At 38.2% G+C, this 22,854-nt stretch overlaps 1 protein-coding gene across 1 annotated transcript in view; it reads left to right on the top strand.

Moving 5' to 3' along the window:
- Positions 1-15,914, top strand: part of LOC149822975 (diacylglycerol kinase 5-like) — a 38,573-nt gene extending 22,659 nt beyond the window's left edge. The window contains exon 13 of the mRNA XM_089981343.1: positions 15,309-15,914. Coding sequence (XP_089837469.1) covers positions 15,309-15,638 — 330 coding nt within the window. The 3' untranslated portion in view covers positions 15,639-15,914. The remainder of the gene's footprint in view (positions 1-15,308) is intronic.
- Positions 15,915-22,854: the final 6,940 nt, after the last annotated feature.

The following is a 22,854-nucleotide window of genomic DNA, read 5'->3' as shown; positions in this document are numbered from 1 at the left end:
AAAAATAAAAAAAATAAAAAAATAAAATAGATTTTTGATGCAAGGGGTCAGACCCATAGTTGGATCCACCCGGATCCAACTCAGGATCCGCTGTGCAGGGGCGAACTAGAACCATTTTTGAAATGGATCCTGTATCGCGGGTCACAGGCTATGACCCGGATCCGGACCCGAGTTCAATTTTAAAAGAGGGGAGGGGCGTTAAAATAGGAATCATGCCTAGGGAACGATTTTTGTTTTCAAGAATCGGAAACAGAAGGGGGAGGGGGGGTTACGCAGGGCGTAACCAACCCCGCGTCTCATAATAAAGGGGAGTGGAGAGAGGGTTTTTACCCTCTTCACTCGGGCTCTCTGTCTTCCCCCGTCTCTCTCAGTCTCTCTCCCTGTCTGTGTGCGTGCGCCGGAGGAAAGGAAGTTGTCGGCAAGGCTCCGGCCATCCGCAACCAACAGGGGCTTCACCGGTCACGGCAGCAACAAGGAGCATCAGCCGCGGCCCTGCCTTCGCGTCCCCAGCCTCCGATCGCCGGAAAAGCTTCAAAAAGGTACGGGTCTTCTTGGAATCGAGGTGAGGGATCGAACATGGGTTCGATTCCATGTGTGGGTTTGAGGGGAGGTTCCATTGAAATTCGGTAGTTGGGGATTTTGGTGAATCCCACATGGGAAAACCCCAAATCTTTGATTTGGGGGTTTCGATTGTCACAAATAAGGGAATGGGAGAAGATTATGAGGGTTGACGGAAACCCCAAAGCAATCAAAATTGGGGGATTCGGCTTCCATGATCAAAATAAAATAAAACTTGATTTGGGGGTTTTTCGATCTTGGAAATGATAACTCGAGTCTATGTGGTTTCGAATTCAGTTTAGGTATACAAATTTGGGCATGGGGTTCTTTATTTTGAAAGTGCATATGGAGAGTAATGTATAACCTGATTTAGGTAGGCTACACTCGTACAGTACAAATCAGTATGAAGTTTTCAGTGGATGAACATGAGCAAAAAGTTGTTGATGCAGAAATTTGATTGCTGATCTTTTAATGACAAAGGAATTGCTAGCTGAAATGTCTATTTTTGACTAGCGTTAGAACCCGTTATTCTGAACATTGTGCAATTTTTGACAATTTTAGTCTTTTCGTTTTGTTATAAGTATTGAGTGGAAGAAGAGCATAAGATCATGAGAGATCTGTATAATGAGAAGTGTTTCATCTATCTATTGTAGCATGTCTGAACTTTTAGTTACTTGGCAAAATACCCTTTTTTTTCTCTTTCTGATTATTCAAAAAAAAAAGAAAAAGGGAGCAAACAAACAGTGTTAACCCTTTTGTTGTTGAATGGCTCAGGCCGGCTAGTAGCCAGCCGAGGGGCACTTGACTGACTGCCAGGCCGTGGCAGTGATGCACAGGCCCATCATGGGTTGTGTGGTACCCTGCCAAGCCCAGCCGACTGGTGCTGGACTATATTTTTACAAAGGAAAATATGATAAATGCTATTTCCTTAACTGTCCATGTTTGTGGACAAATGATAGATCGATTGAATCTTTGTTCATGTATAGTATGGCTCATATGGAAGCTTAGCTTAGCACTTTAATTTTTCATAATACTAGCTAATCGTGTTAGACCTGGCTCTTTGCATACAGGTGAATGAAACTACTAATATGCTTAGGCTTGATTTGTTATGCTTGATTTGGATATCGTTGCCTAATTGTTTTCATGGGCATGAGCAATCATGAAACTATTGCTTTATTGCTTGAATCTACATGCATGAGTGTTCACATGAATCTTTGAAACCATGCTTGTGAGTGTTGTTGTTTCATGCCCATGGTTATATTGGCATATATGGATGTGCATTTGGAAACATGCCGACATCATCGCATATTTGGCGTGTTGCATATGGTGCATACATGATGTGAATGCGTGCAGCCCTGACATATAAATTTCTAGATCCGGTTTATGTGCTTGTGTGTGGGTGATAACTCATGCTATGAATGGAAGGTTTCATGTATCTACATTATGGGACATGTTTAATGATCATGCATGTATGATTTGGTTTCAAGTGCATGTGCATATATGGGATCGAAGTTTATTGGCATGTATAATCATGCATAAATATTCTCATGTACTTATGAAACTAATGGATGAATGCATGTGTGTTAAGTAATTACATGAAAGCACTTACACATGGATGGTCACACATGCATATGACTGCGGAAGCTCATGCACATTGTTAAAATGGTATGAATGAATGTGCATTTAGAATTATGTTGGTATTATTGCATACATTGCAAGTTGTTATGATTTTTGCATACGATGCATCGATGGCCTAAATGGACCATCACCGGCCTGGAGAGCCGTGGGTTTGGTTTCCGTTCACATATGTTTTTAACTGCATCACTTGAACCACATAAGATGGTTTGACACATTACTACACTGTTCTAGTGATTTATACGGGCTGGAGTCCCGAATGGGTCCCCGCAAGGGAGGATGCAGGTTTTCACTTTACTTTTGCATATGATGTTGCAAACTTAAAGAATTAACTTTAATAAAGATATAATAAGAACAGTATAATATACATTTTGGGATATCTCATCTAGAGTATGAGAATCTTGGATATCCGGTCTTGGGGAGACTGTGAGGATACAAAAACTCCGTGTACTGTAATTTGGTCCCCTGAACCCGATATTGAGGTTCTTTCTCCTGACCACGGTTTTATGGAGAGTCCGCCACTTTACCCGGGAGTGGTGTGTTTGACACAACTGTTGTTATGGTACCAAGGAAGTGGCACATGTGAGCGTGGTGGGGTGTCCCCGACATTAGATGTGGAGGTCTAATGTTCCGAAGGTGATTCGGTCGAGGGCTAAGTTGGAACCCAGTAATAAAATACAAATTGTATGTTAAGCTACCCTGGGAACCTACTTGACCTCGGGGATTATACCCGTTTGGTGTATCCGCGGGCAACGGTAATTAAAAAGAGGAACTTAAAGCTGCATGCATTTAATAGGGCATGCATATGGAAAGATGAAACTTAAATGAAAGATAATAAAAAGGAATCATGCATTGTACATAATCATGCATTTTTCATGTTATGCATTAGATCATGCATGTTTGAATCATTCTCTATAGCATGACATGATTTGGTGGTAGCATAGGATTTACTTATTGAAATCATGCTGCAAGGTTTGGTTATTTAATTCTTGATATATGGTATTGCTTTACTGTTCTTGACTGGTGAGCATATGTAAATGTTGGTAGGTATGGATATTTGAATGTTGCAAATTTTATATCTGCACTCACTCAAATCATTGCATCAAATCTTATCCATGTTTTTTGTCTCACCTGGTTTCTTTAGAAGTAGATGTGCTTAGAATTTTGGTTCTGACACCCTACTTTGTTGATTTTTCACAAGACATGGTGAACAGTGAGGCTGGACTGGCTACTGGGGATGGATGTGAGTCATACTTGCGCTTGTCAGTTTCAGTAGGGGACAAAGTGACTCTAGTTTTGCTTCTTTTAGTCTTTTTAATTTCTGCAGTTGTTACTTCACTTTTGAGTTGTGTATGAGACTCTTATTGGTTCATAAATAAAAGAAATTGGTTTGGTTCTTATGGATGAGGGTTGCAACTTCGTTTGTGGTGGTTGGGCTATCCAATGGAAAGTGGAACTGTGAGGACCCCAGATCTCTGGGAAGGTTTCCGCAACTCTAAAAAAAAAATATTCCGCATTTTCAAAGGGTATGGATTGGGGTCGTTACAATAGGACTTTGATCATTGTCAAGGTCACATAAAAAATCACATTCATTGGATTTTGAAGTTGGATCAATTAAAAACGAGTATTCAGTGACATCCTTGGATTTTTCAAATTCAAAGAAGCTTTCTTTTTCTAAAAAGTATATATTTCTTAACACATAATTTGTTATTTTGAAAATTGAAACACCTGTAGCCTTTTTTATTATCAATATATCCTAAAAAGACACATGAGATTGCACAAAGAGAGAGTTTGTCATTTTTGTTGGTGAAAACAAAACATTTGCATTCAAAGACTTAATCTAGAATAATCTGAAGTTAAATTAACAAGTTTTTCTATTGGAGTTGTATTCTTTAATGAGGAAGATGACATCCTATTGATGAGGTAGGTGGCAGTTAAGACCGCTTCAGCCCAAAAACGTTTTGGAACCTGATTTGCAATTAGCAAGGTTCTAGTAGTTTCCATAATGTGCCGATGTTTGCGTTCGGCTAGGCCATTCTGCTGTAAAGTGTATGAACACGATCTTTGATGCGTAATACCACGTAAATTGAGTCTTTGAATTCTTTGGACATAAACTCTCCCCCTAATCAGTGCGAAAAATGAAAATATCATTTTAAAACTTGTTTTTAACCATTTTATGAAATATTTGAAAGTTAGCAAAGACTTCAGATTTATGTTTAAGAAAATAAATCTAAGTATGTCTAGAAAAGTCATCAACAAAAATTACATAATATGTATAACCACCTTTGAAAATAACTGGTGCAGGGCCCCAAACATCCGAATGTATTAACTCAAGTGGTCGTGAAGAAACAAAAGTTCTACTAAGAAATGGTAACCTTTTCATTTTGCCAAGAATGCAGTCTTTATAAGAAAAAAATTCAGAATTACAATTTTTTTCCAAACTTGAAAAATATTGAATTTTAGATATATGAGGATAGTCAAGTCTTTTGTGCCATAAATCCAATTCTAATTTTTGAACATTATAACAAAATGCATTTTTGAGTAATTCCAAAAAGTTCATGTAATAGAGTCCTCTTTCTCTATGGCCTTCCCCAATTAGCTTTCCTGACTAGCGATCCTGTACCCAACAACCATGAAAAGAGAAGAAGATATTACATCCATAGTCAGATATTTGCGAGACAGATAAGAGATTCAAATTAAGTTTAGGGATCTATCTAACTTTTGGAATAATTTTTTTTTGGATTTTTGAAGATTTTTAAAACATCCTATTCCTTCTATTTCAAGAGATGTGCCATCGGTTGTAAAAACTTTTGACACACTTGATTTATTTTTAAGACATTCGGATAGACTATTAACATTTGGGGTCATGTGAAAAGAAGCACCGAAATCTAAAAGCCAAGGAAAGTTACCTGGATCGGAGAAAGATGCAACTGCCGCTCCAGTTGAGGCTTCAGTTGAGGAGGATACCTCTTTGAGAAGAGGTTGAAGGATTTTCATCAGTTGAGCCATAGATACAGGTACATCTTGATCTTTTGACTCAGATTCAATAGATGCAACTCTTTTTTCTTCTTTTCTTTTTAACTTTGGACATTCAGGCTTATAGTGCCCCGGTTCATGACAATGATGACAAATGATTTTTCTTTTATCAAAGTCGCCGTTTTTCCTTTCAAAATGAGGTGGCTTGTAAGTACGAGTATGATTCCCCGGTCTAGACACATTTAAAACTGAGTCATCATCAACTTTTGGAGTACTTTTTCTAAGTCTATTTTCCTCAATAACGAGCTCTTCTATAGTATCAACAATAGAAATAATTTTTTCACAATGTAAAAGGGTCGATTTGGTGGATTCAAACTCCGGCCTTAGACCATTCACAAATTGATAGAAATGTTCCATATCGAGTTGCTTTTGGCGAAGCTCGATATCTTCGGCACAATGCCATTTGGGTTCAAGAAGAGCCAACTCTTCCCAAAGTTCAGACAACTCATTATAATATTCTCGAATAGTTTTATCTTTTTGAGTCATTGTTCGAACTTTGTCTTGTAAATTGCACACATGTGCAATATCTTTAAGGGAATACATGTTTTTGAGGTATTCCCAAGCGTTATCGGCATGCTCAAACTTAGCTAGACTAGAGCACTTTTTAATGTCTACGCTATTGATGAGCCATGACATAGTTTTTGCATGCCCTATCCTTCACTCTTTTCATTTCTTTTCATAAGTGGTTAACACCTTACTCTTCTCTTCCTCCGTTAGAGGAACCTCTTTATCACCCTCTTTCTTGATAAGAGATAGTTTAGGTTCCGAATCGAAACCATCCACTATACCCCATAAACCTTTTCTCCAAATGTGGTGCTTCATAATTGAAACCCACATTACATAGTTAGTATCATTTAGCTTCATAAGAATGATGGTGATCTTATCATTGTCATCCATCTTTTACAAGGGTAAGAGAGGAATAGATAGGAGGAGAGAGAGAGAGAAAAAAAAGAAAAAAAAAGGAAAATAATAGAGAAGAGAATAAGAGAGGATACAAAACCAAATTTTTTGTAGCACAAGTTTGCCTTTCTTCAAACAAATCTTCTTGAGCCAAGAACAAGGTGATAAAACACATTTTGTAAATGTGGCACAAAAGTCGAGACAAAAGCACTTCAAGATCTAAGGATTCTGTAGCTCTGATACCATGTAATGAAATGGTGGTCTTCAACAAATACACGAATAACTCACAAACAAGTGTTTATTGGAGACACTACAAGCATGACCCTTGAAAGGGTATAAAAAGAACACTTGAAAAATAAATAATACTTTATTCATGCACAAAATGCTTAAGCATTGTAATTTACATTGATGGGGTTCACCCCTATATATACAAAAAGTGGAAGAGAGAGGAGAGCTCATTTTGAGCTCTCCAAAAGAGATGTTGGACTCTAGTCCAACGACTCTTATTATAGCTGTTGGACTAGAGTCCAACAACTCTTATTATAGCTGTTGGACTACAGTCCAACAACTATTTGCATAGTCAAGTTCCAATGATTAAATATCTAGTTCCTATTAAACTAGATGTTAAAAAAGAAAATAAAGAAAAATAGAAAAAGAAAATAATAAAAGGAAAAATATAATAATAATATTAAATAATATATATGTATTACAGTTTACATTTTAATATCATCTTCTTCCTCTTCTTCACCTCCTGCTAAAATTAATAACAAACCAGAGTTACCAGAAGCTTCTTTGGTAGGTGGGAAGCACACTTCTCGAAACTTTGCTTCGGAAGCGCGATACTCCTCGCTTCCAAAACCTCATGGGAATCTTGATTCCTCCACACTTCTTCTATGCTTCCCCCACACATGGTCTATGCTTCCTGTATAATTTTCTCACGTTTCTTTTCATGTTTTTCATGTATTTTTCTCTCACGCTTCCACTCACTTCCCATGTACTCTCTAAATTGGTAACCATCATTGTTAGATTTTAACAAAAATTTAACTCTTTTACTGAAAAATCATGAAATATAAGAATGATCAATTTTATTTTAGTTTTTATTTGTTTATTGTTCGATTCCTATTAAGTTACCATATTGCTTACTTTTTTATTCATAATTCGCTTTCAAATTGATACTTCGTTTCCTGCTTCTTATAAATTTTAAAATGCCTCGCTTCTCGCTTCCGCTTCCTGTATTGTTTTTTGCTTCCGCTTCCTAGTTTGACAACCTTGTAACAAACCATGAAACTGATAACTGATAATGTAAATAAAAAGAAACTACATAATTTTAATTTTAAACATAATTAAAGCCTTAACTAACAATATTAAATTTATATCCAAGTCATACTAAAATGTCATAAGGCATAACTAAACTATTAAGAGTCCATATAACTAAAAACATTACATTTAACCAATGTCTTACTGAAAAGAAGTGTTTTCTCTGGTTACGGGTCATGGATTTGAAGATCCAGACCCGTGACATCCACTTCTTCATTAATGGCATTATGTAATACTGATTATTGTAATGAGGGTATTTTAGTACCCTAATTAATTTTGTAATCACATGTTAATATAAAGGAATACACAGCAACCGACCCTAAGACTGATGGGCATCGGTTTCTCCCAACTTCTCTCTCCCTTTCTCTATCTCTCTCTCTGTTTTTCAGCTCTCACGCGTGGAAGGACCTGGAGATTCAAAATCTAACATGGTATCAGAGCCACGCTTCAGTTGAAACTGGAATCGATCTCAAAGGTACGTCTGATAGATCTATCCCTTCTCGATTTTCTCTTCTAAGTCAAGAAAATATTCTTCAGTCCCCTTATTTCATTTTTTTTTTTGGTTCACGTCTGACCCATCTTTGGTCTCCCCCACATTCTTTTCTTCTCAATCAGATCTGATATCAATCAGATCTGAAGATAATCAGATCTGATCTCTTCTTCCCACAGTTTTCTTTTTCTTTTCTTCTTAATCAGATCTGATATCAATCAGATCTGAAGATAATCAGATCTGATCTCTTCTTCCCACAGTTTTCTTTTCGTCTCTTTTTATTTTTCTTTTACTTCGGTGGTGGCCGAACCTCGGTTTCCCCACAATTTTCTTTCTGTCCCTTGAGTAACTCAGCCCAGATTTTCGACCCAAATTCCTAGTTGAAAATACTTTTTCTTCATTCCTACACTTTCCTCATTGTCACTCACATACCCAGTTTATCGCTCTTGATAGCAGCGTGATCTAATCACGCAGGGCCCTATTTTGATTCAGCTGCATCCTTGATCAAGCCGATACATTCTCATTGTGTCAATACATAGTAGGAATTCATATTCACATTCTCATTTTTTTTTGGGATTTTCATATCCGATATTCCATTTCATATACAAATCAGAAATCTGATTGACATTCAATTTTTGTTTCATATCAACAATCTGAATTAGTTTCTGCAGTCTGATAGCCATCGATCTGAATTAGTTCCTGCAAAAAAAAAAACTGCAGGTGTAAGCAGATTGTGTTGAATACATTCTTAATTCTGTGAAACATGAATTCACTTTCTAGCCAGTCAGTTCTTTCATCAAGTTTTCTCAGCCAACTCGTGTCTGAAAAATTAAATAATGGTAACTTCTTGACTTGGAAGAGACAAATCATACCTTTCATTAGGAGTCAGGATCTTTTTGGACATCTGGATGGATCTATTCCAGTTCCTCCTAAGTTCATATCACAAGAAGAAAGGGACATCAAAGGGGAATCTACTACCGTATATGTTAGAAATCCTGAATTTGTGGCTTGGATGAAAAGAGACCAAGCGCTTGTTGCTTATATTACATCAACACTGTCACAAGAGGTTCTAGTAGCCATTCCAGATGAATGCATTGCCATGCAACTTTGGAACAGACTTGTTCAGACATACTCACAGGTTTCTCAGGCCAGGATTATGTTTCTTAAAAGAGATTTTCAAATGTTAAGAAAGGATTCCATGACCATCATGGAATATTTGAACAAAATGAAGGTTATCACAGATCAGTTAGCAGTTGTTGGAAGTACAGTTTCTGGTAAAGATTTGGTACAACAAACCCTCAGTGGATTGGGACACGACTATCATATGATTGTCACTTCCCTATTATGTTTACCTGAGCTACCCAACTTTGAAGATCTGCGCGCAAAATTGTTACAATATGAGATGAATCTAAAGGGCTTTTCTGAAGAATCATCTATGCATACTGGGGCACAAGAAGTTCTTGCTACAGGGGTTACTTATGCACGAGGATGAGGAAGCTATGATATCAAGGGAAAAGGAGCACAAGGGAGAAGTGGTCATAGAGGTCGTGGATTATTGCATACACCCAACTCATATACCAACCCACAAAGACAGAGGCCAATTCCTACTTCCTTTCTGTGTAATAAAAGGGGGCATATCAAAGCTAACTGCTGGTTCAATCCCCTAAATAAAGGAAAATCAACACAAACTGAAGCAAAAAGAGGCAGAAACAGTACAAGGACCAACAAAGAAGTAAAAGAGTTGTTGTCAGCCTTAGCAGAATTGAATCTGAAACAAAATGAGCAAGGTACTTGGTATGTGGACTCTGGCGCAGCGACTCACGTTACTGGTGATGCAGGTACGCTCCTAAAACTTGTTCCTTACATTGGTAGAAGTAGTATAGTTACTGGAGATGAATCACACCACTCTGTGTCGCATATTAGAAACTCCATCATACCCTTGCCCGAATCTTCCATCAATCTTTCAAATGTTCTTTATGCTCCTAATATCAAGAAAAACATTGTTTCAGTTTCTAAACTTGTTGATGATATCAAAGCCTCAGTTGAATTTACTCCCTCTTCTGTTCTTGTTAAGGATCTCTGCACGAAGGAGACGTTCGCTAGAGAAAAACGACAAGGCAATATGTATGTTTTTCAAGAAGATCCTTCAGCACATATTCGCTCTGCAGACCCAAACTTGAAGCTCCAATCATCGTTGTCTTCTGAAAATCCTACCTGCGTTTTTAGTGTCTCTGAAATCAATAAGCCAAACCTTTGGCATGGTCGTCTAGGTCACTACAGTAGTAGTTTCATTGAAAAGCTTGTTTCAAATAACCTCATTCCCAAGTCAAGTTTAGGAATAAATGTTAATGACAACAAATGTTCTAGTTGTCTCTTATGTAAGAGTCATGTTTTACTATTTCATTCTATCAATAAAAGAGCTTTAAGACCTTTTGAGACTACATGTTCTGATGTTTGGGGGCCTGCTCCAGTTGCTTCCATGTTTGGAACTAGATATTATCTTTTATTTGTTGACAGTTATTCTCGATATTCCTGGATATTTTTCATGAAACATAAATCTGAGACTTTCAAGTTGTTCTGTAACTTCTATTCCTTTGTCAAAAACCAAATTTCTGAAAACATCCTAAGTTTCCAATGTGACGGAGGAGGTGAATTCTCTTCCATTGACTTTACTAACTTTCTTCAAAGTAATGGGATAAGGAAAACTGTGTCTTGCCCACACACACCTCAGCAGAATGGGATTGATGAAAGGAAGCATCGCCATATTGTTGAGAGTGCGATGAGCATGATGCATGACAATAATCTTCCGATCACTTTATGGACAAAGGCTTTTCATTCTGCAGTTCATGTGATAAATCGATTGCCCATGACTATTTTGGAAAACAAGTCTCCTTACTTGTCTCTTTTTGGTATACACCCCAACTACTACGATTTGCATGTGTTTGGATGTTTATGCTATGTTCATGTTGACAGTTCAAGGAAACATAAGTTTCAGGACAAGGCTTTGAAGTGCAGGTTTGTGGGTTATGCTGATGACTATAAAGGGTACAGGTGCTTTGATCCGCTGAGCAAGCACATCAAAATATCAAGAAATGTCATCTTCGATGAATTGAATTTTGATTGTCGATGTACTAGTTCTTCAGAATCAAAACATAAAGTTGAGGCTTATTATCCTTGGTTGAATTATGAACTTCTCTCAGGAGCTAGTGATGCTTGCTCAAATTGCACTCAAAAGGATAAGAAACCTGTGTCTACTGATGGAATGATTGATCATGAAAATACAGACTCAACTTTGAATCCAGGAAGGTATAAAGGCCTTGTCTACACTCGACGAGAAAGAGAGTCACCCACCATAGTTGATTCAGACATGGACACATCCTCAACATCCAACATTGTTGATACTAGAAGATCCACACGTTCTCGCCATCCAATTGAAAGGTGGGTCAATTATGAAAATTTCTCATTAGATTTTCAACTCTTTCTAACAGCCTTGAATAAAGAAGATGAACCCACAACGTTCTCTCAAGCATCAAATTCCAGAAGATGGATTGAAGCAATGAATGAGGAGATGGAAGCTCTACATGAATGTGGTACGTGGGATGTCATATCAAGACCACCTGACAGAAACGTTGTTGGTTCGAAATGGGTGTACAAAATAAAGTATAAACCAGATGGGACTATAGAGCGATACAAGGCGAGACTTGTAGCCAAAGGTTTTACACAGGAGCAAGGACAGGATTATGATGAAACTTTTAGTCCAGTGGTGAGGATGGGGACAATCCGAGTCATACTTTCTTTAGCTGTTGAACACCAATGGACCATTAGCCAACTTGATGTGAAGAATGCTTTTCTTTATGGAGATTTGAGAGAAGAAGTTTACATGGAACAACCCACTGGTTACGCAGAAGGTAATCCTACAAAATATGTCTGCAGACTAAAAAGGGCGATATATGGATTGAAGCAGGCATCTCGATCTTGGTTTGACAACTTTTCTCTTGAAATACAAAAATATGGTTTTAAGAAATCTCTTCTTGACCACTCCTTATTTATATTTAAGAACCAAGACACAATTACTCTGTTGTTGATATATGTGGATGATATCATCATCACTGACAGTTCCAATGAGCACATTGAAGAAGTCAAACATCTCTTGAATCAGAGGTTCAAAATGAAGGACCTTGGCAAACTACGGTACTTTCTTGGAGTTGAAGTCGACAGTTCCTCTGAAGAAATGACTCTCACTCAACATAAGTATACCATTGATGTTCTCAATAAAGCGGGTATGAAAGACTGCAAGCCCTTGAGCACCCCTAGCGTTCTTCATCAAAGGCTTAGCTCTCAAGACGAAGATCCATTTGATAATCCCACACAGTACCGTAGCATAGTGGGTATGTTACAATACCTCACTTTTACTCGCCCTGATATAGTCTACTCGGTGAATCAAGTTTCTCAGTTTATGCATGCCCCATGTGAAGGGCATATGGAAGCCGTTAAACGGATACTACGATATCTGAAGGGAACGGTTCGGGATGGTCTCATATATAAGCGAAAGACAAATGGGCAAAGTGCACATGAGATCACTATTTATTCTGATGCGGACTGGGCGGGAGATCCAGATGAACGCAGATCAGTATCCAGCTATTGTGTATTTGTTGGGATGAATTTGGTTTCTTGGAGTAGTAAGAAACAAAAGGCTGTTGCCAGATCCAGTACAGAGGCTGAATACAGGTCAATGGCAGCCGCCACTGCTGAGGCTACTTGGGTTAGACATCTACTGACAGAAGTCGGAGAATCGATATCTCGATCACTTCTTTTGTGTGACAACCAGAGTGCCATTAGTATGTCTTTTAATCCAATCCATCACAGTCGTGCCAAACATATTGAAATAGACCAGCATTTTGTGAGACAAAAGGTAGAAGAGAAAGAGATTGAGCCTGAATTTGTTCGAACTACAAATCAAGTGGTGGATATATTTACAAAAGGATTGACAAAAGACAAATTTTGGACGTTAAAATGCAAGTTGTTCATGATTCAAGATCATGCACAACTTGATGGAGGGTGAAAAGAAGTGTTTTCTCTGGTTACGGGTCATGGATCTGAAGATCCAGACCCGTGACATCCACTTCTTCATTAATGGCATTATGTAATACCGATTATTGTAATGAGGGTATTTTAGTACCCTAATTAATTTTGTAATCACATGTTAATATAAAGGAATATACAACAGTCGACCCTAAGACTGATGGGCATCAGTTTCTCCTAACTTCTCTCTCCCTTTCTCTATCTCTCTCTCTGTATTTCAGCTCTCACGCATGGAAGGACCTGGAGATTCAAAATCTAACACTTACATGCCAATATTCATCTCTAAAGTTCTAAACTATAAAAATCCTAAAATTAAACTATCTTCTAGAGCTTATTTCTCAAACAATAGGACAATAATTCCTCAATGTTGCATATGCAGTGCGATGATCTCTTTATCTTTGGCCATTTTTTTGGAAAGTGGGTTATCATCATCATCATCTTAACAATGGTTGGTAGTCCTTCTTTGCATTTTTGCAAAATTCTTCTTCTTTAAATTTCTTTTAGTTCAATAATAACATTAACACGAAAAGTGGAAGGAATAGATGGATAATCACATGAACATATATTTTGACGAAGACCTGCAATATGTTGCTTAAATCTATGCAGTCCAACTCTAATAATAGCACCAAAAAACAAACATCTCAATGATGACCCTGATCGTATTACATCATCCATGCTTCTGCGGTATTACCATGCAGGATCATCTCTATAAGATGAACATGAAGACGACACCGAAAGATCTAAAATAAAACATAAATAATCAATTAACCACCAAATAAAAATATAGGCATAAAAATATTCGACAACAAGTTTATACACATAGAATAGGGATTTTTTACCTTAACCCACTTCATTGAGTGAAAAATGGTGGAAATGCACTCTTAAAAAAATCGCAAAAGCCCTTTCCCTTGTACACTGATCAACCTCCCAAATTGCTCTCACAACTCTTAGGGTGCGTGGGTTCCCCTCTAATGGCCTCTACACAAATGAGAGAATCGACTCTCAAGAGGTATTTAAAACCCCAAGAGTAAAAAAAGTAACTTTTGATTTTTTTAAAGCGCACCAAAGGTGTATCATACGATATGCCTTGATACAGGAGTGTATCATACGATACACTTGTATGATACAAACAACCTTGGTTAAGATGCATTAAATTACATCATTTTGTGCAAATAAAGTCTCATTAAACACTATCATTAAATTCATTAAAAAATTCGGCTATGGAAACTGTTGAGAGAAAACAATTTCCTAAAATCCATTTAGAAATTAAGGATATGTTTGGTTGTATTTTTGAAAAGTGAAAATACTGTTCAAAAGAGATTCACTTTCAAAATTTTATGAGATTTTAAACTTCATGAGACCTCATGAAAAAGTGAATCTCACACAAATGAGATTCACTTTCTAAATCTTACTTTTGGGGTTTGTACAAACTTATTTTTTATGAGGCTTGCTTTTGGGGTTCTGCGCCAAAAAAGTTCTATGTTTGGTTGCTTTTGAGGTACTGTTCAAATGAGATTCACTTTCTAAATCTCATGTGATTCCAAATCGCATGAGATGCAACCAAACATACCCTAAGGCCTTGAATGTGTTGAGAGTAGAAAACACTTTCCCAAAATCTAGCTTGGAAATTAAACACTTTGAATGATTTTATTTAAAGGTTTGAATTTCAAACAAGACCTTGAAGTGCGTTTTTTTTTAAATTTTATTTTCCCTCATATTTTAAATTTTAATTTATCTATTTTTAGCATATATTTTCCAAAAAATGCAAGATAAATAAAAATGTTCAAATTCTCACTAGAAAATCTAGGTGATAAATTGCCGTTTTAAAACTATGCTCTAGCCTACAACCTTGTCATCCATGTTCACAGCTTAAATCACTCAAAGAACAATTAAGTTGCTTCGGTTCCTTCCTAATCCTTTCTATATTGCGGCCATCTCTTTATGTGTGTGTGTGTGTGTGCAGGCAGGTGCATGTATGTTTCCCTGTGTATGTTCACTTGCGGGCATGCTACCATACAAGAATCTTTCATAGATTTAAGAACGTTGATATGAAAATATTTTGTTGAATTTTTTGCTCATGTAGGAGGCTCTTGCTTTGCAGTTTCTTGTAACGTATGGTCATCATTTGCTTGTACTAAATCTGCCTGTTAACTAGAGTTGGATGAACCCATAATTGTTGCACCCCTGCATCATTTGGACTTGGATACTCTACTTTTTACAAAAAAAGAGGTGTGATAAGTCTACCATATCTAAGGAATTTGATTCGAACTGTTGTGGAAACTTGATGTAGGCACGTCGTATTCGCTTTGAATTTCACAAGGGGGCAGCAGACCATACATACATGAGAATGGATGGAGAACCATGGAAGCAGCCTCTCCCTAGTGAAGATGATACTGTTATGGTTGAGATCTCACATCTTCGTCAAGTCAATATGCTTGCTACCCATGATTGTATAGCCAAGAGTATCCAGGACCCTTCCTCTCCCTCTCATGGTCATGAAGAGGAAGATGATGAGGACAGCATGGATTCTGATGAGGGATCTGAGGGAAGAAGGAAGTTTGGGGCAGCCGACACTTTCAGGCTCTCAATAGATGCTGATGCTGCCACTCACCACAGTTAGAGTTTCTGCTCATTGCTATGGAAGTTTGATTTGATACTCTCTAAAAGGTTGGTTGTGATCTTGTGTCCTTTATTATTTCCCTTCTTACAGTGCGCATTGGTTTGTAGTCATTATAATGTTTAAATTGTTTTCATTAAAGCTTAGAATAAACAGAAAAGTGCAGTATTTTATTTTGGGTCTGCTTTGTATGATGTCAATTTGTCTGTATGCATATCAGTTCAGCAAAAGTATAATTATTGACCAAACTTGGTATGAACAAGAACATAGTTTGAAGCATCTGTCTTGGATGTTATGGTGACTTGATTGGCACTACAGTAGATGTACCAAGGCTTGTAAATTAGCGAGTGAGTTTGAAGTGGGTTGCAAACCGGTCGGATATCTGATCCAAGTCCGACAAGTTCCAGATATGAATCCTTTGAGTAAAATCCGAACGTGCATCAGATTGGATTCAGATCTGTTCAATTAGATTACTTTCGTAGTTCGGTCAGATTTGGATCAGCTTTTTAAGTTGGATATGGACTTGATCCAAATCAAAATCTGACCTGATTGCAATTTTTACATATAAATTGCTTGTTTTTGTTGTATTTCTTCTGGATACAGTATTACCACATGTATTTCTGATTCAGATTCAACCTTATCTCCTCGGATCTGATTAGAATCCATATCCATATTTGGATCTATTGACCCTACCTCCTTGGATCTGATTTGGATCTACTGTTTACATATTGAATTTGGATTTGGATCTAACAAGATCCGGCCTATTTTCGGTGTCCAAGCTTGGCTCGTGCAAGCTGTGTTTAAGCTCATGATTAACCCCAACTAAGTGAGCTGAGCTTGAGCTGTCATGTTTATGAAAAAGATACATTTTTTCATAGTTGGAAGCAATAGGAGAAACTCTAAACCTAGAGTTTGTGAACCAAACACTTCAATCATCAGTTACACATTAAACTGTATAATATAAAAAAAAATATCTAAAGAGGTCATTTTTTATTCTGCGTCACTTCTGCTGACCATCCATCTTGACATTTCTCAAGACCCATCTCGAAAAATGCAAAGATGGATAGCTGTCAGGCGGGTCGCCACCATGAAGCGGTGCTCCATATAATGTGAAGGCAAATCTAAAATATATTTATTACTATTTAACAAGCTTTTAAGTATTGAGTCGAGCCAAATATCCATTGTTCATGTTCACCTTGCTGAGCGATTTTACCTATTCAAGGAGCACTAATCGTGCCATGAGTAACATGTCTTGTTTTCTAGCCCAACTTGTACCCTAACTTCAAATGGTCAAGGAATCGACGGCAATGGTTTTTTTGACAATAAAGCATTTTTTAGTTTTTTTTTGTTTTTAATTAACCCATTTAAAAGGTTATTTTTTTATAATTAAACTACAACTCGTGGAAGACAAGTTAGGTCATTTCTAGTATTATGAATAAGCTATTTTTATTTATTATAATAGAAATGGGCTAACTTGGATGTGATAAATAAACTATTTGTATTTATATTATTTATGTTTTAAATAAAAATATGATTACCTGCATTTGAACTGGATCCCACCGTTTGTATCTTGTTCCCAAAATTAGGGATCTAAACGGTTCGGATTAGGATCAGATGTAACCAATGCCATATATGACTAATCGGATTCAGATTTGGTTGGAGAAAAGCTCACACCAGATCTGCTTTTTCACATGTAAATGAATTCAGATATCTATCAAATTCGGATGTTTATCGGATTCAATAGTAAAATATCAAAACCATATTCGCATCCAATCATAATCGGACATGGTTTTAGCTTACCAAATGCAATTAAACTAAATTGGATGAAATTTGGATTGGATACCTGATACAATCATCCCTATTCATAATAGTGTTTCGGTTATTAAAAACACAAATTAGTTTTTTTTTTCTGGTAAAAGTAAAATTAAAGTAGCCCAGCCCCAAGGGAGGTTGGCCTAGTGGGGTGGGGCCTTGGCTGATAGACATACAGTCAAAGTTCGATTCTTACGGGGGCCAACGCATATCATAGTTTTCGGAGCAGGAGTCCTAGTTTCGGAGTTTTATGCTGCCAGCACGACCGTAAGTGTGTTAGGCTGAGCCAGCGCGATCACGTCTTCGTGCTGGTTACTAAAACCAAGCAACGCAACCCATAGAATTCATCACGCCAGGTAAAAAATCTTCGCGTGAGCTTTCAAGATACAGCCACGTTTCTACATAAAAAATCACGGCCGTCCATTAGCCCCTTCCCCTCCCCCACGCGCAAAGAGTTACCGGTTTCCTCCAACCCGACGGCGATTTCCCTCCCTATAAGATCTCTCTGCACGCGTTACTCCCTCCCCTAGAATCGACATACAGCCAATCAAATATCCTTCTTCCTTTCCTTCCCAAACGCTCCCCATCCTCTCTAGTCCATCCAAACCCTTTTTCTACGAGCTTTTCCGGCGATTCCATCAAGTGGGTCATCACAAATCCGTCCGAATTCTCTCCTTGGAAGCTTTCCGGCAGGTTTTCCGTCGATTTCACCAAGTGGGTCGTTTCCAATCCGGCGATCGGTAGGGAGGAAAATGAGCCTGAGGCACGCGAGTAGGATCTGTTTCGCCGCCGGCAGCAGAGCGGTGCAGGGGCTGAAGGACCAGGCGCCCAAGTGCGACGTCTCCACGAAGATCAACGGCCTTAGGGACGCCAACCAGGTGCGGCGGTTCTCCGGCGCGCTCGATTCCGTGAAGAGGAGGGCCGCCGAGGATAAGCGCAGGCGTGCCGAGGAGTCCCTGCGCACCGTCATGTATCTCAGTTGCTGGGGTCCCAACTAGAGTCAAGTCTGATGAAAAACCCTCCCCTTTGATCCAACAAGTAGAAAAAAAGTGTTGAATTTAGTGTTCATATTATGTATTTATGAGATGGATTGTCGATTGAGGTCTTGTCATTTTTTTTATAGTTGATGCAATAAGAAAAAATCCATTATACAAAGTGTTAATCTGCTTGCAAGAATGGTCTGCCTTAATTGGTATATATTTTTTTGTTGAATCAGAGGGATTGTAAAGAGGTCTAGAATTGGTGTTCATGTATATGTATGTGTCACTGGCGGAGCCAGGGGTGGGCAGACCATGTGTGTTTTCTTCTGACGATGTTAAAAAAAGAATATGCGTCCATGTGTGTTTTCTTCTGAGGATGGTAGTGCTAATGTTTTCCCTTAATTTTTTTCACCTTATTGAATTGTGTAAAAACAGCGGTTATTAGTTCGTGGGAGTTGGAGTTCTCTCTTGTGAATATTCAAGGAAGATCTCTGTGTTTTTCCCCAGCTTCTTTTATCATTTGTTCTTTGTGAAACCGTGTAACCTACTTTTATGGGGAACACGGCTCCACTCATCCCTATATCATCCTCTGTGGTCATAACTCCCTCTGAGATCTCATTGGTACTAAGTGGTTTTGATCAATCTGGCCCTATAGATGGGTTGAGCAGGGTTGATTTAATAGAAATCAATCTTTTGATAGTGCTCTTTAACAAAAACAAACATAGTTTTCAATTTATTTTTGACAGTGTTCTCTAACAAAAAAAACATGTTTTTTATTAATGGTTATTGATTTTTGAATCAGCAAAAAGTCCTCCACATAAGTCGGATTCTGTCTATTCAAATGCCGATCTCCACTAAATGGATGATGTAGATCACATACACAGGGTCCAATTTGATGAAAACAACTTGCATCGGTGAGGTCCTAATGACAGGAATGACGATATGGATGACTGGAACCTAAATATGGTTATAGGTGTCATGCAAAACACTATGCTTGATTCACTAAATGGAGGAAAAGAGGAATTGAAAGTGTGTTGTTATAGCCTAGCCACGGGCAGGCCGATGCCATGAAGGCCCTCAAAATGATGAAACCAGATGGTACCATCAACTTGATGGTCATCGCCTTCTTCGGCCAGGGAGGCTGCTTCTAGAAGAGCATGTCAGATCTACCATGCACAACAAACATTTTTTCTAACGATGGGTGGGCGAAATTTTTTTTGGCTCCGCCACTGGTTTGAATAAATGGATCGTCCTTGAAGACCATAGCATTGTCCCTGAGACCCGAAGTCTGCCCACCCAACAAAAAACTTCTGGCTCCGCCACTGGTATGTGTTTGTGTGAATTGGGTTGTTGGTATATGTCTTTGTTTGTTTTGTTTTGTTTAGTTGGAAGATAAGGCAACGACACTACAGGCAAAAGTGTGAGTTTTGTGGAATATGTATGAATATGTTTTTTTTGAAAGGCAAGCTGGGATTAGGCAGACCCCTACCAGTTATACAACGATATCATTGTTATTTGAACTTGCAACGTCCCAACACAAAGTGACGTGCACTAACTGCTCCTACCAAACAAGCGGAGCCCCCATTGGTATGTGTATGAATATGTTGTTGATGTGTAGACTTGTTAAAATTTGAAATGGATAGAAATTATTCAGTGTGAATATTGTGGATGATGATTGATGCATTGCTATTATTTGTAATGGTTGTTTTTGTTAGATCAGAGGGTGGATAAGTGATGACAATCGAAATTTGAAAGTGTAGATTAAGAAGGTGGATTGTGTGAATGATGCTTTGTCTAATATGTGAAGGTTAATTAGGTTGGACAGACGAATAATAGATGAGACCATTGAAAAGAACTGCTTGTCCTGTTTCCTGTGTTGTTTTATGTGACTTTTGAACTTATAACCTGTTCCTTGGGGTTTGGTATTGTGGCATCCATGCTCTGGGAAATCTCTCTCTCTCTCTCTCCCATTTGTGAACTGTTGATTTCAAATTTGCATCTAATGCACAAGCTATGTTCTCTTTCACAGGTCTTGTGATATATTGAACCAAAAACTGTAGAAATGGCTTTATAAATGAACAATTATGATTATGAGCGTCTTCTCCTTTCTAATTGAATAATGACAGCAATTTTTCTGTCGGAGACAAAATTTTCTTGGATTTTGTGGAATAAAAGCTTTTGATTCACCAACCTTGTATGCGTGTTTGTCGTCACACAGCAGTAATTTCGGCTGTTTTTTGTTTACAAGCACCTCCGATGTTGTAAAGTATCATGATATCGTACTTTTATCATGATATTAACAAGATAAAAAAAATTTAATATCAATATTCTTTCAAACAAATTTTAAATGATTGATGAAACTCAAGTTTTTTCATGAAAAAAGTCACGAGAGAAAATTGAAACATTCGAACCCGCTGGGGTTGCACAGGTGGTTAGGGAGGTTCTTGGGAAGATGGTGTAATCCCGTTTTTCTCAGAATTGATTCTCTTTAGAATCATGTGCTGTTTGGTGGTGGTTCTTTGCAGGTTAGGGCACTCTCACCTGGGGTTTATTAGGCAATAATAATGTCACATGGACACGGCTAATGGGACACGGGACACAGGACGCACCATTTTTGTGTAAATCTTTGTTAAGAATTGTATACAAAGGGGACAGGGACACAGGGCCAGTTTGGAGTATCCCTGTGACTTATACCGTTCCTATATAAGTTCTTGGTTATTAAAAAAAACTGAAAGCGTGTCAGTTATACTATATTTTCAAAAGAGAAAAATAAAGGGTAAAGGAAAAAAGAGACCTAAAATGACACTGGTAAACCAACCGAGTAGCTTGTGATTTGTCTTGGCTCTACTCTCACGAATTCGTTTATCATCAGCTACAGAACAGCTCATTTAGTTTAAACAAGTCAAGCCTGAACACATGGTGTTCAGCTGGGCTCGGCTCGAGTGAGTTCATATAAATAAAATGTATTATGTGTTTTGTGTGATATATAAAAAGACCACACGATGAATCACAAGTGAAGTCCACTGGTAAACGAGCCTGAGCTCAAACATGCGATGTTTGATTCTTTGGGCTTGTTTACTGTAAACCTCGAGGTTGAGTCTAAAGGAGATCTTATTTACCTCATTGGTGTTATTCCTAAGTTTTCTTCATTCCCCTGGTTTTCCTTTTTATGGACTGAAAAACCACCTTCCGGATCAGACACCTAGCTGCACTGGCTCAGCCTGCCGTACTTACCGTCGCTTTTCCGATGGTGTAAACCTGTAGGGCACCACTTGCCTCCTGGGAGTCCGCCCTGCTTCGGCTGAGCAAGAGCTTATCCGCTGTCCGCATTAATGCAAGGGGTTTGACGAATGAAACACTGACTCAAACTATTGCTTCACCAACTGTTGTGGGAACGAACTTATCGGGCTTGCAGGATGAGTTTGATTGGCCGCACCAGAATTCTCTGGTGAATCACGGGGAGTGCAGCGTATCTAGGTCGATTTTTCTGGGTCCTACTGAGTTTAGCGCTGTACCCTGTTTCCCTATGTTGTTTCTGATCTGTTTTCAAGTGTGATACCTCATCAAGCTCCTTACCTGTAACGCTGAAATCTTAAACTCTGAATGAATATTCTTCTTTCTAAAAGAAAAATAAAAATGAAACCCTAACCCTGACCAACCCGTCCAGTGGCAAAGCCCCCTCCACTGTACCAAACCCCTTAGGGCTCCATTGTCCTTGTTTTGCTCAAAGGCAAAACTCATTGTTTGGACGTAAGGTGGAGAATCTTGGACATTACGGATCGGGTTTAACCCTAAGTGTGACCTAGTTTGACACTAATGAAGGCTTTAGTGGGGGCATTAACGAGGAATGGGTTACGTGAATGCTAGTTGTTTTTACATTCGGGTTATAGTTTTACATGAACTCCAACAGAGAAATCTCTAAAAAAATTCCCTTGCCCGAGTTTGTAACAGCCTTCTAACCTGTGGGTGCTGCCATCAGTTTCTAACACAAAGGAAATGGCGGTTGTTTAATCTTTCCCACTGTTGTAAAAAATAAGTCTTCATTGTGTATAGTTGCCAAGAGGAATCCTTTTCTTGCAGGTCTCTTCTTGCAAGTTTTCTCGCAGTACAGTCAAAGAAATGGAGCAATGAACTAAGAGATTTTGCTTGCGGCTTTGAAGAATTGAGTCAAAACACAGCGACTATATATATCTTATTCAATATTTATGTTTAGGTGTCTTAAACGTAGGTCCTCTTTGGTATGAATCATGGTGACCATGCAACTAACAGTAGGTCAGGCATTGCAAAACAAGTAATTGAGAAAGTTTATATTTGATTGATATACATAGGAAAATGAGTGAGTGGATTCTCAAAAATAAAAATGAAAAGAAGGGGAAATGCAAATCTGGTTCAAGGCAAGGTTGAATTCAGCTTGAGCTCGAACACAC

The sequence above is a fragment of the Nuphar pumila genome, chromosome 11 (assembly GCF_984573655.1).
Source record: "Nuphar pumila chromosome 11, dmNupPumi1.hap1.1, whole genome shotgun sequence".
Lineage (NCBI taxonomy): Eukaryota > Viridiplantae > Streptophyta > Magnoliopsida > Nymphaeales > Nymphaeaceae > Nuphar > Nuphar pumila.
The sequence above is the reverse complement of the archived record's forward strand: the minus strand, read 5'-3'. Positions and strand labels throughout refer to the sequence as shown.